The following is a 16,339-nucleotide window of genomic DNA, read 5'->3' as shown; positions in this document are numbered from 1 at the left end:
GATTCTACGTCTTCCGAACCTGTGTTACTTCTTTCTAAGGATTTGATTTCATTTTTTTTACCAGCAGTGCCACCCCATTCCCTCTGCTTAACTGCCTGTCCTTTCGATACAATGTGTATCCTTGGATGTTAAGATCCCAACTATGACCTATGAGGTATTGCAACCATGACTCAGTGATGCCCACAAAGTCATACCTGCCGGTCTCTAACTGTGCTACAAGATCATCTACCTTATTCCGCATACCGCATGCATTCAGATGTAATACCTCAGTTCTGTATTCATCCCCCTTTTTGATTTTGCACCCATGTTGCACTTCAGCTCATCCCACTGACTGCAATTTTTCCCTATCATCTGTCTGCCTTTCCTCAGCCTCACTACACACTGGATCTACTTTTATACTGATTGCTTCATCTTCAGCCCCATCACTCTAGTTTCCATCCCCCTGCCAAATTAGCTCCAGAAAGCCTTCCTGCAAGGATATTGGTCCCCCTCTGGTTCAGTAACCCATCATTTTTGTACAGGTCACCACTTCCCCAGAAGAGATCCCAATGATCCAGAAGTCTGACACCCTGTCCCTTGCACAAATTCCTCAGCCTTGCATTCATCTGTCACATAATCCTATTCTTACCCTCACTGGCACGTAGCACAGGCAGCAATCCAGAGATTATTACTCTTCAGGTCCTGTGTAGCCGCCCTGGCCACCCTCAGGGTCGCTCGGCTCGCTGTCGTCTAGGGAAACAGCCCTCAGCCCTGGCAAACTGGGTAATTAGTTTGTGTGGATGCTGTGTGATGTACCCCACCCCACCCAAATAACAGACAATACACCAGATACGATTAAATGATTTGTAGTTTATAGATATTACTGTAACTATATAATTAATAGAGAATAAAATATAAAGGGAAAATAAAAGGTGCCACACTTATCAAAGTTCAATCTCTTTGTGCACAAACAGTTGGAGCTCGGGACCCTTCTTCTTCACCCTGCGACCCCTTGGACCACCTCGACCGGCCACCTGGGACCAGACACTCCACATGAGTCCGTCTCCGTCTCCTCTCCTCGCCCTCCTCGGGGTCGGACCCCATTAGCGGACATCACAGTGCCTGGTCCATCCTCTGTCTTGCTCTCCTGCCTTCTCCCTCAAAACCCCGCGCAAACAAATCTTCAAGATACACCAAAGTCATAACAACTATCCCAATTGATTCATAACACCTTCTTATCAGTAACGTGATACAACAAACTGTTAGCGGGAGGGCTTTCTCAGCATTTAACATAACAAAGAAGCATTCCCAAGTATAACATAACAAAGAAGCCATTTTAAATTTAACATATAAAAAAACCCCATACACCTGCTTTTCAGACTCCTAACTAACTCCCTATATTCTCTCTTCAGGACCTCTCCCTATTCCTACCTATGTCGTTGGTACCAGTATGTACGCTCTCTTCCAGCTGCTTACCCTCTCCCTTTAGAATGTTGTGGACTGAGACTTCTCTGACTCTGGTACCTGAGAGGCAACAGACCCTCTCTCAGGAATAAATGAATTATTGTTGGGTTGAGCAGCTATACATGATGGGGTATTTCAGAGACTGATGTTGGCATCCCACCTTTACACAATCTGTATAAATGATATTATATTCAAATAAGCATGTTGATAGCACAAAACAGGCTGGCAATCTTAGTTGTGAGAATTTTGCAGAGGCTACAAGTGGATGTACTCAAATTTAGTGAATGGGGAGGATGTGGCAACTGGAATATAATGTTAAAAAATGTGAAGTTTCTCTCTTTGGTACAGAAATTAGAAACAATGGAATATGATGAGCTTAGCAAGGAAGATACAACTTTAATAACTGAAGTCACAGAGAAATTAGAAAATACAATATAAAAGCAAATTAAAAAAGATAAAATTTTACAGGTACATGAGGAATGAGGAAGAATTAGTATAAAATAAGCATGATCGACCAACATTTCTGTATAAAATCTGGTCCAAAATTACTACTTTTGGAAGTGAAAGTTCGTTGGATCTTTGCAAGTAATACGACATTTGAATAATCTTTAGAAGTATTTTAATGTATAATGGCTTCTCTTTCATTCTTTTCCTCTTCAACTAACAAAGACTTTTTATTGTTTTAATTGCTAGGGATTCCTTTCATCAGCCATCCCACTATCTCATAATTTTAGCCTTGATATGAGTTCCTTTTCAGATTCTGGCTGGAGAAGATAAGTGGATGTGATTTTATTGTAACCACTACCAAGATTTATAGCCTGAAGTATTCTTTGTTTTTATACTAAATTACAAAACATGAGAAAATAACTTACTTAGTTTGTTACCTTTTTCCTACACATCTTTAGAACCCATTAAAATGGCTCTTATGGTAGAGGCCAAAGCGTGGAAAATGATACTTTGTCGGTTCTTGAATGAACAGTACAAGGAAAAAATGTCAGAAGTAACAGCTTTTGTCAGTGAAGAAATGAAAAATTTGGCTCGACCAATTCAGGATTTGGATGACGTTAGATTTGCTATGGAGTCTCTAGCAGAAATACGAAATAATGAAATAAAATTGGATATGACTCTGGCACCTATTGAGGTATGTGCCATTATGTTTTAGTCATATCATCCAATATTTGTTTCTGTTCTTTTTTCAGTAGCTTTTAGAATTTTAATATCCATACATACTCTATATAGTTAATGTTCTGTTAGCTTAGTTGAGTTCTTAACTGTGTATCTTAGCTTGAAAGAATCATTTTAATGCAGAGACGTAAACATGAAGAATTCTGCAGATGCTGGAAATTCAAGCAACACACATCAAAGTTGCTGGTGAACGCAGCAGGCCAGGCAGCATCTCTAGGAAGAGGTTTCGGGCCGAGACCCTTCGTCAGGACTAACTGAAGGAAGAGCTAGAAAGAGATTTACTTCCCACTTTCCCACTTTCAAATCTCTTACTAGCTCTTCCTTCAGTCAGTCCTGACGAAGGGTCTCGGCCCGAAACGTCGACTGCACCTCTTCCTACAGATGCTGCCTGGCCTGCTGCGTTCACCAGCAACTTTGATGTGTGTTATTTTAATGCAGAGGCTATTTTACACCTTTTGCTCTGCAAAAATTACATAAACTAAAAGCTAGGAGCCATGGTGAAAGTGTAACTTGCTTCACAGTGCTGAGAACAAATCTGACTTAATTGTTTGGCTGGGGATGAACTGCTACTCAATAACATGTTCCTTGCCAGCCTTGGATAGTGCAGATGGGTCCAATGAGAGCTGTATGCCATTCGGTAGATTGCAGACAACCTGGTCACAAGGGGCAGGGTAAAAGACTCTAAACCAGCCAACGTCCTGTTAAGCGTCCAACTGAAACCTTCCCCCCACGGGTTACAATCAGTCTCGGCATTATTGGATTGACAGTTGAAAGCTTACTTGAGGTTTGACCCATTGCAGACAGGAAACTTGGTTTCCTGAGTGTTTTCTTAAGACAGGAAAGCATGGAATGACTTGGCAGTGGTTGAACAGAAGAAGACTGGGCGAAGTATAGGCAGATAAGAGGAAAGGCTTGGAGCTTCAAACAAAAAGAAGAAAAGGTGGGGAGAAATGGAACTGTGTAGTGGGAGAAAATGTTTTTAATAAGGATTGGAGGGAGATGACTTGAGGGAAGATAGGAAGATGCCAGCATGCCAAAGGCGAGGGACAAGGAAGATCAAGATGGTGTTGCCAGGAAAAGTCTGGCCATAGACATGAATTTCTTCTGGGCACTCCAGTTTTCTCCCACAGTCAAAAGATATACAAGTTAATAGGTTAGTTGGTCATTGTAAATTGTCTTGTGATTAGGTTCATGTTAAATAGGTGGGTTGCTGGTTGGCAGTCTTTGTTGGGCCGGAAGGGCTAGTTCTGCACACTATTTCTTAAATAAATAAATAGAATAAAAATAAAGTATTGTGTTTTATTAGGAAAAACATCCCAATTTATCAGTTTTATAAACACAAGGCCTCATGGCAACATCCTTGAAGGCAACCGGATAAATTGTATCATTGTCCGTGTGAAAGTCTACTAGAATGACTTCCTCACTTGCGTCATGACTGTTGGGCTGACCACCACCACTCCTCTTTATTATGTCCACCAGTTTGGTCATCGGATAATGGTAGTAGCAGAGTACCTGCGAGAAAATCAACGTCAAAGTTCTCAATGACCTTTTAATGATAGCTCTTCCAGATATTGCTTCATAAATCCAAGCTGAGAACAGAAAATAACTCAGCAAGAATTGAAAAGTACTCTGCACTCACTGGAAGCAATAAGTCAATGAATTCCTTAACTGTAATTCAATTATTGATATGAATGTCCTTGCCTCTATCCCATAGCAAGCATCCAGTTCAACCTGGCCACCACCCCAGAGTGACAGGAAAGGAAAGGGGGTCTATTTCAATGGAATAACAACACGGTCTTGGGAATAGATAATTTCCCTGCTGAAATTCTTAAGGTTGGTGGGATGCATTTTCGGAGGCAAATTTATAAAGTATTTTTTTAAAATGATTAGCCCACAACTCACATTGGAGCTTGGGAGAAAACTGGAGCACATGAAGGAGATCCACACAGTTACATGGAGAACAAACAAACTCCTTTCAGACAGTGGCATAAATTGAACTCCGAATGGTGATCACTGGTGTAATATCACTGTAATAGCATTATACTAACAACTATGCCACTGTGCTGCCTCATCTCCTACACCTAGGAGGAACATACTGGAGGACCTTAGAGAAGCCACACTTGAGAAAGGAGATGAAAAATAATTTCTGTAACTACTTGACCATTGCTTTAATGTCTGTCTCATGGAAAAGTAATTGCAAGATTCCTCTTAACAGTGACTCATTGATATGTGGTGTGTATTCTGGCCATCTAGGGGCACTATGGGCATGATGTTCATCGTAGGATAATTTAATTTCAAGCAAAATCCCAGAAGTGTTATGAACCACCAGGCATGGCCTATGGCATCTAATCGAGAGAAATTTGGAGTTTTTCTCAAATTAGGGTGTCTTTCATACTTTGTCCAATCCTACATCTGTGCCATGATATGTACTGATCTCAACCAGTGAGTTCACAACTGACTGCAGTCAAGCAATGCCACTTCATCACCTTGATACTTATCTCAGTTTCTCTGGGCACAGTGTGCACTCCATCTCCAACAAGCAACTGACAGAAGTGGAGATAGTGTATAGGACAAGTTGGAAACTCTTCAAACTAGAATTTTCCAATCATAGTCATTGAGTTACATTAACCAAGTGATTCAGGTGAACACATTTGGAGTACAAGCTCCATACCAAATATCTTCAAAGCAACATCTTGTACTTTGCAGCTGCTGCCATTGCATAACAGTGTTCCCTGCTACCCCACCCACCTCCTGACATTGAAACTCCATGTTGAAATCCTTAGAAACATGAACCACATCCAATAGCTCAGGTGAGGGCTGTAGGGGATGGTGGGCTTTCGAAGCACCAGCATCGTATTTGGCAATCTGAGAGGGAAAAAGACAACTTGAGGATGGAAGCTTCTAAGCTGGCAAAAATCAGTGATTCTACTTCCACTTCCCCCCTCCCCACCAAATCCTCCACTGCCTACTCTATAATTTCAGAGAATAGAAAGACACTTTCATTCTTTCCTTGATTTCCTTTTTCTCTCTCTAATCTCTCCCTTCTCTGCTGTTTTTTTTACTTTTCCTAGATCTGATGAAAAGTTAACAGCCTGAAACATTAACTCTTGTTTTTCTCTTCATAGATGCTGTCTGACCTGCTAAACATTTTCAGCATTTTCTGTTATTATTTCAGACATCCAGTGTTTGCAGATTTTACTTTTCAGTTGATGATTGCTCCTAGGTCAATAACCAGCATCAAGGCTCTAATTATACTTGGTTGGATAGTATGGGCAGGTCACATCCTTTACATGCCCAACAGCAGACTCCCAACCAAAATTAGTTTTGCTCCTGGGAAGAGATGACCAAGTGTGCAGAATTAAAGTTTAAGTATGTGTTTAAATTTCACTTGAAAAACTGAGTCATAGGAATTACTGATCCATGATCAATCAGAAGGAGAAGGAATGTTCAGGATGGTTCTGAGAAACTCAGTTTTCCTTTGTTTGGAGAAGGTAGAAGACAAGCTAAAGCTAAGCATAAAAGGTGGAAGCCATTCTTTCAAAATATGCTCCTGGATGCCCTCTGAAATCATCTTATCTGTGGTCTCCAGAAGGAAGATTATCACAAACAAGCATTATCATGAAATAATTTTACTTTTTAGTGATTCAGCATTTTTTGCTTCCTCCTACTAAAGTGCATGACCTCACACTTGCCCACGTTAAACTTCATTTACCAGATTTTTGTCTAATCATTCCATCTATCTGCATCCTACTGCAGAATCACAATGTTCACAACATGCCCTTCCAACTTATTTTCATATCGTTGGCATATTGGCAAGTTTGGAAACCTTGCATTTTGTTCAGGGGAATGTAGAAAGGCTTAATGAAAAGGTAAGGACATGGAGATAGAATATAATGTGAAAAATATGTAAAAATGTTCACCTTGTTAGAAAAAAATAGAAATGCAAATCTATTTATTTACTTTTATCAAATTTATTGATTTAAAGGTGATAGATTGGATGGTGTGTTCAGAAAGATGCAGTGGTGTCTTTGTACATGAATTGCTTTTGTACCAACTGGCTCCTGGCTCAAGCTATGAAGAACCAACTGTCCTCATTGATGACACTCATCTCAATGCTGTCAACAAGTTTTGCTACCTGGGCAGCACAATAACATCCTCAGCTTCTCTGGATGTAGAGATTGAGTCAAGAACCAGAAAAGCCTGCTTTGCCTTTGGTCAGCTGAAAGAACGAGTTTGGTCACAGAACATCAGGTTGGCCACCAAGTGCAAGGTATACAGGGCCATTGTCATATCAACCTTGTTATACGGATGTGAGACATGGTGCCCATATCCGAGACACTTACGTCAGCTTGACCAGCTGCAGCAGCGTCACCTACGTTCTCTGATGAAGATCACCTGGTGAGACAAGGTCTCCAATACTGAGGTCCTCTCTGGAGCCGGAACGCCAGCAGTTTCAACCTTGGTCATGTCAGCCCAATTGCGCTGGGCAGGGCATGTTGTCAGAATGCCTGATGGAAGACTACCCAAGGACATCTTGTACGGCCAACTGTCCAGTGGTAACCAAAAATGAGGAGGCCAGTGACAAGGATGTTCTGTACAGGAGCCTCAAGAAAGTTGACATTGCCCCATCAACATGGAAGGATCTGGCTCAAGATTGCTCACAGTGGAGGGACGCCATCAGAAAAGGTGTGGACACTGTTGAAAACAAGCTCAATGAGGCAACAGGGGAAAGGCACAGGAAGCGCCACAACAGAGCTTCTGTTCCTGCTGCCCCCCCAAGCCTCACCTGCCAAGTATGCGATAAGCAGTGCCTGTCAAGGATCGGCCTGTACAGCCACTCCAGGACGCAAATATCAAACCCCACTAACTGACTGAAAGGAACCATCATCAGATGGATAGCAGGGAGAGAGAGGGATATTGCAGCAATTATATTATACTGTGTTGTGGCCGTATCTGAAATATTGCATGTAGGCCCAGTCTTCTTATTTAAGGAAGAATACATTAGAGGGTGTACTGTAAATATTTAACAGATTGATGGCTAGATTTATTATCTGAGGAGAGATTAAGCAATCTGTCCTAATTGGTAGAATTTTAAAAGAATGACAGGAGATCGAGAAGTAGAGTGAACAGTATTAAGGGATCTGGCATTCAGCGCAGAGTTGAGAAGAAGTTTATTTAACCAGGGAGTTGTGAATTATTGTAATTCTCCACTCTAGAGGGCTTTAGAGGTTCACTCTTTGAGCATATTCAAGGCAAAGATCGATAGACCTTTAGCTATTAAGAGAATCAATATACATGGAGTTAATGCAGGAAAAAGGCAAAGATGCCTTTGTGACCCTTGATTTTTCAGTCTGCCTCTCTTTGGCCCTTTATTTGTTTACCTGCACTGCACTTTCTCTGTAACATTATATTCTGCATTCTGTTTTTTTGCCCCTTATACTACCTTGATTTACTCATGTATTGGTTGATATCCCTGAACGTTATGCAAGTAAAAGCTTTTATCTGTATCTAGACACTGTGACCAATTACTCTATGTGAATGAACAGCTACAAGATTCTTGGCTGGTGGAACAGATGTGAAGGCTAAATATGCTATTCATCAAGTCCTAGAATTATACAGCAAGGAAATGGTCTTTTTTTGCACAAATAGCCTATGTCTGCAGCCATTTCTTATGTTTTTTATGTTTGTTTTACTCTTCTGGAAAGAAGAATCCATGCTAACTCATTTATCAAAGTCACAATCGTGCCATTCAGGAAAGCTAACTTCAGTCGCAGAAATAAAAGTGGGGTCTTGTGTCCCACAGGGAGATCCATGAAAAAAAGTACCTGTGTTCCAACAGCAATGAACACGTATTCTAAAAACATCCCTGTTTTGCAAGAGGAAAATGCATAAGTCAATAAGCATGAAGATATGGGGTGCCTACAATTTGATCACAGTTCATGACAGAAGTCATGCATAATGCTGGACATGTATAAATTAGTGCACATATAGGCTAGATGTCCTTTCTCTTGCACTGTATTAGTCAGTAAACCTCAAATATGGTTAAATGAAGCATTTGGAGCTGACATCTTGTAAGGTATTAAATAAATTATAAATAAGTTATGCCATGGAAATAAATAATTCATCCTAATCATTTATCTGTTCATCAAAAACATAATTTATAGTCCTGTTTCATTGTGATGGAGTCATTCAGCATGAAATCAAGGCCTTTGAGCCACAATCAAATACCTATCTTTAATATTTCCCAGCACTCAGCCTACAGCCTGTCTAGTGCAATCAGCTGTGTACACTAGTCCCTGTAAACTCCTTTAATATTTTATTTCTTTTTAGCCTCCTCAAGCTCAGGATATAGTTAATGATATTATTTTATTGTTGTATGCAGGATGGTAGAGGAGGACATACTTTTTTTTTCATCCAGCAATTAAATATTCTAACATTGGCCAAGCTAATTATTAATATAGTAGATGGAAATATTTAATTCTTGATCTATTGGTTTATGAGAGATCATAAATGAATCTCTATCATATGAAAAGGTCTGATGGTAGCAAAATGGAAGCTGTTCTTGAGTCTGGTGGTACGTGTTTTCAATCTTTTGTGTTTTCTGTCCATCAGCTGAGGGGAGAAGAGAGAACGACCAGGGTGGGAGAGGTTCTTTATATACTGGCTGCTTTTCCAAGGCAACTGCAAGTGTATAATCAATGGAATAAAAGCTGGTTTGCACGATGTACAGAGCTGCACTGACAACACTGCAACTTCTTGCCATATTAGGCAGAGCAGTTGCCATCCCAATCTGTGATGTATCTCTGCTAGATTATGTATTGCATTGAACTGCTGCTGCTAAGTTAACAAATTTTATGTCACATGCTGGTGAAAATAAACCTGATTCTGATTCTGATCTGGTTAGGATGCTTTATGTGGTGCATCTGTAAAAAATATAAATTTAATTTATCCCTTTTATGTGTAATTCATTTCGATGACACAGATACGAATATTGTTTTAGCTGAATTTTATCTATATTTTACTCCTAGGAAGCATATAGCATCCTGAATAAGTACGACGTGGAGATTTCAAAGGAGGAAGCTGAGGGGGCTGACACACTTCGGTACTTCTTCAACAAACTGCAAGTTAGAGCTGTGAGTATTGTATTGTGTGCAAATTGGGAGAGTTTAAGTTATCAGATAGGCTGTGTCTGTTTTCCCTAGAGTGAAGGAGTCTGACAGACAACATCATAGAGGTATGAAAAATAATGAGAGGCACAAATAGGTTAGATAGTCTGAGTATCTTTCCCTGGAGGATGTGGGTTTCAGGTAAGAGAGGGAAGGTTTAGAAGGGATCAGAGAGGTTTCTTTTCACACAAAGCATAGTTTTTATCTGGAATAGGCTGCCAGAGGAGATAGTGGAGGCAGGAACTATAGCAACATTTCAGAGGAATCTTGATAGGTACAGTACCTTGGCGGTCCCCAACCACCGGACAGCAAAGCATGTGCTACTGGGCCGCGAGGAAACGATATGATTTGGCGATATGAGTCAGTTGCACCTTTCCTCATTCCCTGTCACGCCCACTGTTGAGCCATTACGCATGCGAGGTCATTACCCACGCGTCATCCATGTCAGCGCGGGAAGAAGATCAACTCCTCGAGCTTGCAAATGACGGCGGGCTGAAAAGTATGTTTGACATAACACCTCTGCCAGCATTCTGGATCAAAGTCAAGGGTAAGTATCCTGAGGTAGCCACAAAAGCACTGAAAACATTGCTTCCATTTCCAACACTTTTCTGTGAAGCAGAGTTTTCTGCAATGAATGCAACAAAAACTAAATTGCGGAATAGACTGGACATAAGGAACCCCCTTCGAGTATCGCTGTCTCCCATCACCCCTCAATAGGACCGTCTCGTTGCGGGGAAACAAGCCCAGGGCTCCCATTGATTCAGCGATATTGATGTGTTACAATGATTTCATATGTCCATACGGGGAAAATATGTGCTGTGTGTTTAATATCCAAACGTTACTTAAAATGTTATGATGCTATTGACTTACTTATATAGCTATATAACAATTACAGCACGGAAACAGGCCATCTCGGCTCTTCTAGTCCGTGCCGAACGCTACTCTCACCTAGTCTCACCGACCTGCACTCAGCTGATAACCCTCCTTTCCTTTCCTGTCCATATACCTATCCAATTTTTCTTTAAATGATAATATTGAACCTGCCTCAACCACTTCTACTGGAAGTTCCTTGAACACTTACTTCAAGCTCCCCTATCCTCCCCTGATAATTGACTTATCACTATATTCATGCGAGGAAAATATGCGCTGTGTGTTTAGTATTAAATTCGTTAGATAAACCCTTTTAGAGACGAAATTGCGTGTATTAGCCACTTATCACCTATATTCCAGTCGTGATTAACAACACCCCCCCCCCGAACAGAATCGCCCAAAATGAATTTCTCAGAACCTAACTTCTTATTTCAGTTTATAATCCACCTGAAAGGGCAGAATGTGCCTGCACCAGGAGTCACAGAGCTACCAGTGACTTCACCAACCGGACCGTCAGTCTGTGGAACGACTTTCCATTATCAGCCACAAAGCGTGTCACCTTTCAGAAGTTCAGGTTGTGGTTAATCAGCTGCATCTGGTGCTACCAGCTGATGGATGAAGCCCAGTGATATGCAGTGAATATCACTGTCATGAATTTTGTCTCAGTGTGTTAATCGCCCACACATTAACTGCACTATTGAATTTAGATGTCTTTCAACTGCTATAGGCTTGGGGTAGAAGTATGCCATAATTGGCTTGCAATATGGTAATACTATGCATGTACCCTCTTTTGAAAATTCAGTTCCATTGACTTCAGCCAAACTGACTTTTACAAATTTCCTTTTTCAATTTTGACTAGCTATATTAAATTATTAACTGTCTCCAAGTTACAGTAACAGCTAGCTATATAATAGCAATAGTGGTATTATCCTGTGGTATAATTGTTTTATTTTAAACAGAGAAATGTACAAGATGATCTGGTACAAGTCCAGCCCAAATTTAAGGCTGACCTGCTAGAGGCAGTGGATCTTTTCCAGAAGGAAGTGCTCAAATATGGACGACAGTATGAAAAGGTAATCAATTATTATGTGGTTTTAGTCAATCGCAAAAGAATCAGTTTGGTCCATCTAATTACGCAGGTTTTGAAATATGGCTTAAGTCCTTCACATGGATAAGTCACCTACAACACATGTATACAGTTCCTTCTTCAATACTAAACAAATTCACTGCCTACCTAAGTGAATGAGTATTTTCATAAACCTCTGTCTAAAATATAGGCATCCGTTAGTCTCATGAGACCATGGATTTGTGCCTTGGAAGGTTTCCAGGGCGCAGGCCTGGGCAAGGTTGTATGGAAGACCATGCTGCAAGTCTCCCCTCTCCACGCCACCGATATTTGTCCAAGGGAAGGACATTAGGACCCATACAGCTTGGCACCAGTGTCGTCGCAGAGCAATGTATGATTAAGTGCCTTGTTCAAGGACACACACGCTGCCTCAGCCAAGGCTCGAACTAGCAACCTTCAAATCACTAGATGAACGCCTTAACCACTTGGCCAAGCGCCAACACAAAATAGTTGTCATAATAATCACCATTTCACTGTGCAATGATTACTTAAGAACAGAGAGTGAAGCTGTATTAAAAAAATCTCAGTCTAATAAGAATGGAGATTGCTCAGACTCTGATGAAGATATTTAAATATTTACTGATCACAGATGATGTGCCAGGTGGCTGGAAGACATCAGATCTGGTACCTTAATGTGAGAATATAATTATAGGACAACGAGTACGGAAATCATTGGGGTAAAAGTATAATCGAGAGGATAAATCTGCAGTTGGAAGGATAGGTACTGATCAAGGATAGTGAGCACAGGTTTATTGTTGGGAGATCCAGTCTGACTTACTGAACTGAGATTTTTCATGAACTAACTAAATATGTAGATGAGAGCAGTAGAGTTAACATAGACTTCAGTGAGGACTTTGAAAAGGTTCCACATGAAAAGCTTGTCGAAAAGGTTAAAGCCCGTATGATCCAAGGCTAGTCAGCAAATTGTATGCAAAATTGGCTTGAGAGGGACAGAGGTGATGGAAAGAGTTGCTTTGTGATTGAAAACTTGTGACAAGCAGTATGCTAGAGACATCAGTCCTGGGAACCTTACTGCCATTTTATACATTTACAACTCAGATGTGAATGCATAAATTATAATTAGTAAATTGCAACTTAGACGTCAGCCATAGATGATACTCATCAACTGGTAAGTTGGGCAGGGAAGTGGTAGAAAGGATTTAATCCTGATAAGTGTAACATGATATATTTTGGGCCGTCTAATAATGTGAGACACCATGACCCTAGGAACAAAGGGATTTTAGTGTACACGTCCAAAGATCCCTGAAAATGGCAGTACAGGTGTCCCCCGCTTTTCGAACGTTTGCTTTACGAAATCTCACTGTTATGAAAGATCTACATTAGTTCCCTGTTTTCGCTTTCAGAAGGTGTTTTCACTGATACGAAAAAAGGCAGCGCGCAGGGAAAAGCAGCGCACGCCCCGAGCAGCCGCTGTCCCCCAGATTTGGAACTGCATTCTAGCTGGCATTGCTTAAACACATGTCTGTGAGCAGCCGTTAGCAAGATGAGTTCTAAAGTATTGGAAAAGGCTAAAAGAGCTCGTAAGGGTGTTACACTTAACGTAAAACTAGACATAATTAAGTGTTTCGATCGTGGTGAACGAAGCAAGGACAAAGTGAGTTTGGCTTGTGGAAGTTGACGAAGGTGATGTTGAAGAGATTTTGGCATCCCATGACCAAGAACTGATAGATGAAGAGTTGATGCAATTGGAAGAGGAAAGGATAACAATCGAAACCGAATGCAGTAGCGAACGGACCGAAAGTAAAGTCGTCCAGGAACTGAACGTGAAGCAATTGTGTGAGATTTTCGCTGCAATGATTGCAGAAAAGTACGACTTTAATTTTGAAAGGGTACGTCGGTTTAGGGCATATTTGCAGGATGGTTTGAGCGCTTACAAAAAACTGTATGATAGAAAAATGCGCAAGGCTAAGCAGTCAAGCATACTGTCATTTTTCAAGCCTTCCACATCAGCCACAGTAGACGACAAACCTCGACCTTCGACATCGAGGCAGGCAGACGTAGAAGAAGATGACCTGCCTGCCCTGATGGAAACAGATGACACCTCAATGTTCCACCACCCCAACCCCCGGGTCGCAGACAGGTACCGATTCGCGGAGAATGCAGCGGTAGCCGGGACGCACCCAGCACATCTTTAAGAAAAAAAGCCGAAATAAACAAGCTAATTAATTAGGTGCCGCCCGGCATGTAAATGTCGGCCCAGATCAGAGGCGATTGCCGATTGCGTTGCCTCTGATCTGGGCCAACATTTACGGGGCCAAGTGGTTAGGGTTCGACTGGAGATCTGCAGGTCGTGAGTTCGAGCCTTGGCTGAGGCAGCGTGTTGTGTCCTTGAATAAGGCACTTAATCACACAGTGCTCTGCGACGACACTGATGCCAAGCTGTATGGGTCCTAATGCCCTTTCCTTGGACGACATCGGTGTCGTGGAGAGGTGAGACTTGCAGCATGGACAACTGCCAGTCTTCCATATAACCTTGCCCAGGCCTACGCCCTGTAGAGTGAAGACTTTCCAGGCACAGATCCATGGTCTCGCAAGACTAATGGATGCCTTTTATCGTGCTTTTAGATTAGATTAGATTAGATTATGAGGACACGCAGTCCTCTTTTTTACTATATGTTACTGTTATTTTAGGTTTTATGTGTTATTTGGCATGATTTGGTAGGTTATCTTTGGGGCTATGAACGCTCACAAATTTTTCCCATATAAAATGGTAATTGCTTCTTCGCTTTATGACTTTCCAGCTTAAGAACCATTTCATAGGAACGCTCTATCTTCAGATGGCGGGGTAAACCTGTACAGTGAGATATGATGATGAAGAAGCATACGGAATACTTTATGAGCTGAGGCATTGAATATGAGGGAGTTTATGATACAAATTCATAAAATAATGGTTAGGTCATAGTTAAGAGTCTTGTGCACAGTTGTGGATATGATTGCACTGGAGAGGAAACTCACCAGGATGTTGCTTCCGATGGAATGTTTTGAAGAGAGACTAGATAGGCTGGATTTTTGTTCCTTGCAGCAGAGGACCCTGAGGGAGAACCTGATAGAGCTAATCTACAATGAGGGCGTAGGTAGGAGAGATGGTAGAGTTCTCTAAAGCAGGCGGTACATAAATTTAGGGTGCAAGGTTTAAAGTGGATCTGAGGAGGAACTTTATCATCCAGTGAGTGCTTGGAATCTGGAATGCACTTCCTGAGTGGCTGGTGGAATCAGACACTCTCATAATATTTAAGAAGTATGCAGGTAAGCATTTAACTTACTAAGATGGCTATGGACCATGTGGGATTATGGTCAGCAGAGATATGATAGAACAAAAGACCAGTTTCTATATAACTCTTATTTCTGTTGCTTATGTTTCTATGTTGCTATTTTGCTTTTGAGACTGTTGACAACATCTGTGCATGTCTTAAAATCTTTGATGCTAAACCTCTTGTAAAATTGGTAGGGATATTTAAACCCCTGTTGTTGAATGGCAAAATAGATTTTAAGAGCACACTAGCTCATTCCTACTCCTGTTTCTTAATTCATGTGACTTGATATTTTCTTGAATATTATAAATAGATAATTCTTTGAAAATTGGTACTTCTTTTATTTCAGGAAGGTCCTATGGTTCCAGGCATTGCACCCGCAGAAGCCAGTACCAGATTGCAAATCTTTCAGGTAATTCAATGTCCTAATGTAGGGTTCTTGACTGAAATGGCAACTGTACCTTTGCCTGTACAGACGCTGCCTCACCTGCTGAGTTCCTTCAGCAACTTTTCCTTTGGCTTCAGATTGCAGTATCTGCAGTCTCTTAGATCTTTATATGTAGATATGTTACACTGCTATGGTTTTCCTTGTTAAGAATGATTTTCCATTATTTCCTGTTTACTGCTGCCAGCTTTCCTTGGAAGGTTGAAGTCATTCCTGCTTTTTGTACTGTCATGAACTTCATGCATTCTTATTTATGAATCCAGTAGCTCTTCTAGGAGTACAAATAGTATGTTTGAAGACAACATGAAAATTGCTGAAGTCATCGGTATTAAAGAAAGTTGTTTAAAGGTACAGTGGGCTGTGGATTAGATGGAAAGTTGGGTGGATGGGATTTAGTCCAGACATACTCTCAGTGGTCACTTTATTGGGTAAACTTGTAAACCTGCTTGTTAATGCAAATATCTAATCAGCCAATCATGTGGCAGCAACTCAATGCATAAAAGCATGCAGACTTCAAGAGGTTCAGTTGTTGTTCAGACCAAACATCAGAAGGGGGAAGAAATGTGATCTAAGTGATTTTGACTGTGGAATGATAATTGGTGCCAGGCAGAGTGGCTTGAGTATCTCAGAAACTGTTGATCTCCTGGGATTTTCACGCACAACAGTCTCTAGAGTTTGCAGGGAATGGTGTGAAAAGCATCCAGTAAGTGGCAGTTTTGTGGGTGAAAATGCTTTGTTAATGAGAGAGGTAAGAGGAGAATAACAAGACTGCTTTAAGCTGACAAGGAGGAGAGAGTAACTCAAATAGCTACATGTTACCACAGTGTTGTGT

The 16,339-nt window shown here is 41.1% G+C and overlaps 1 protein-coding gene across 1 annotated transcript in view; it reads left to right on the top strand.

Moving 5' to 3' along the window:
- Positions 1–16,339, top strand: part of LOC140210924 (dynein axonemal heavy chain 8-like) — a 504,855-nt gene that overhangs the window by 186,434 nt on the left and 302,082 nt on the right. The window contains exons 25-28 of the mRNA XM_072280194.1: positions 2,349–2,584; positions 9,657–9,761; positions 11,624–11,737; positions 15,412–15,474. Coding sequence (XP_072136295.1) covers positions 2,349–2,584; positions 9,657–9,761; positions 11,624–11,737; positions 15,412–15,474 — 518 coding nt within the window. The remainder of the gene's footprint in view (positions 1–2,348; positions 2,585–9,656; positions 9,762–11,623; positions 11,738–15,411; positions 15,475–16,339) is intronic.

Source organism: Mobula birostris, chromosome 2, assembly GCF_030028105.1.
Source record: "Mobula birostris isolate sMobBir1 chromosome 2, sMobBir1.hap1, whole genome shotgun sequence".
In the NCBI taxonomy this organism is placed as follows: domain Eukaryota; kingdom Metazoa; phylum Chordata; class Chondrichthyes; order Myliobatiformes; family Myliobatidae; genus Mobula; species Mobula birostris.
The sequence above is the reverse complement of the archived record's forward strand: the minus strand, read 5'-3'. Positions and strand labels throughout refer to the sequence as shown.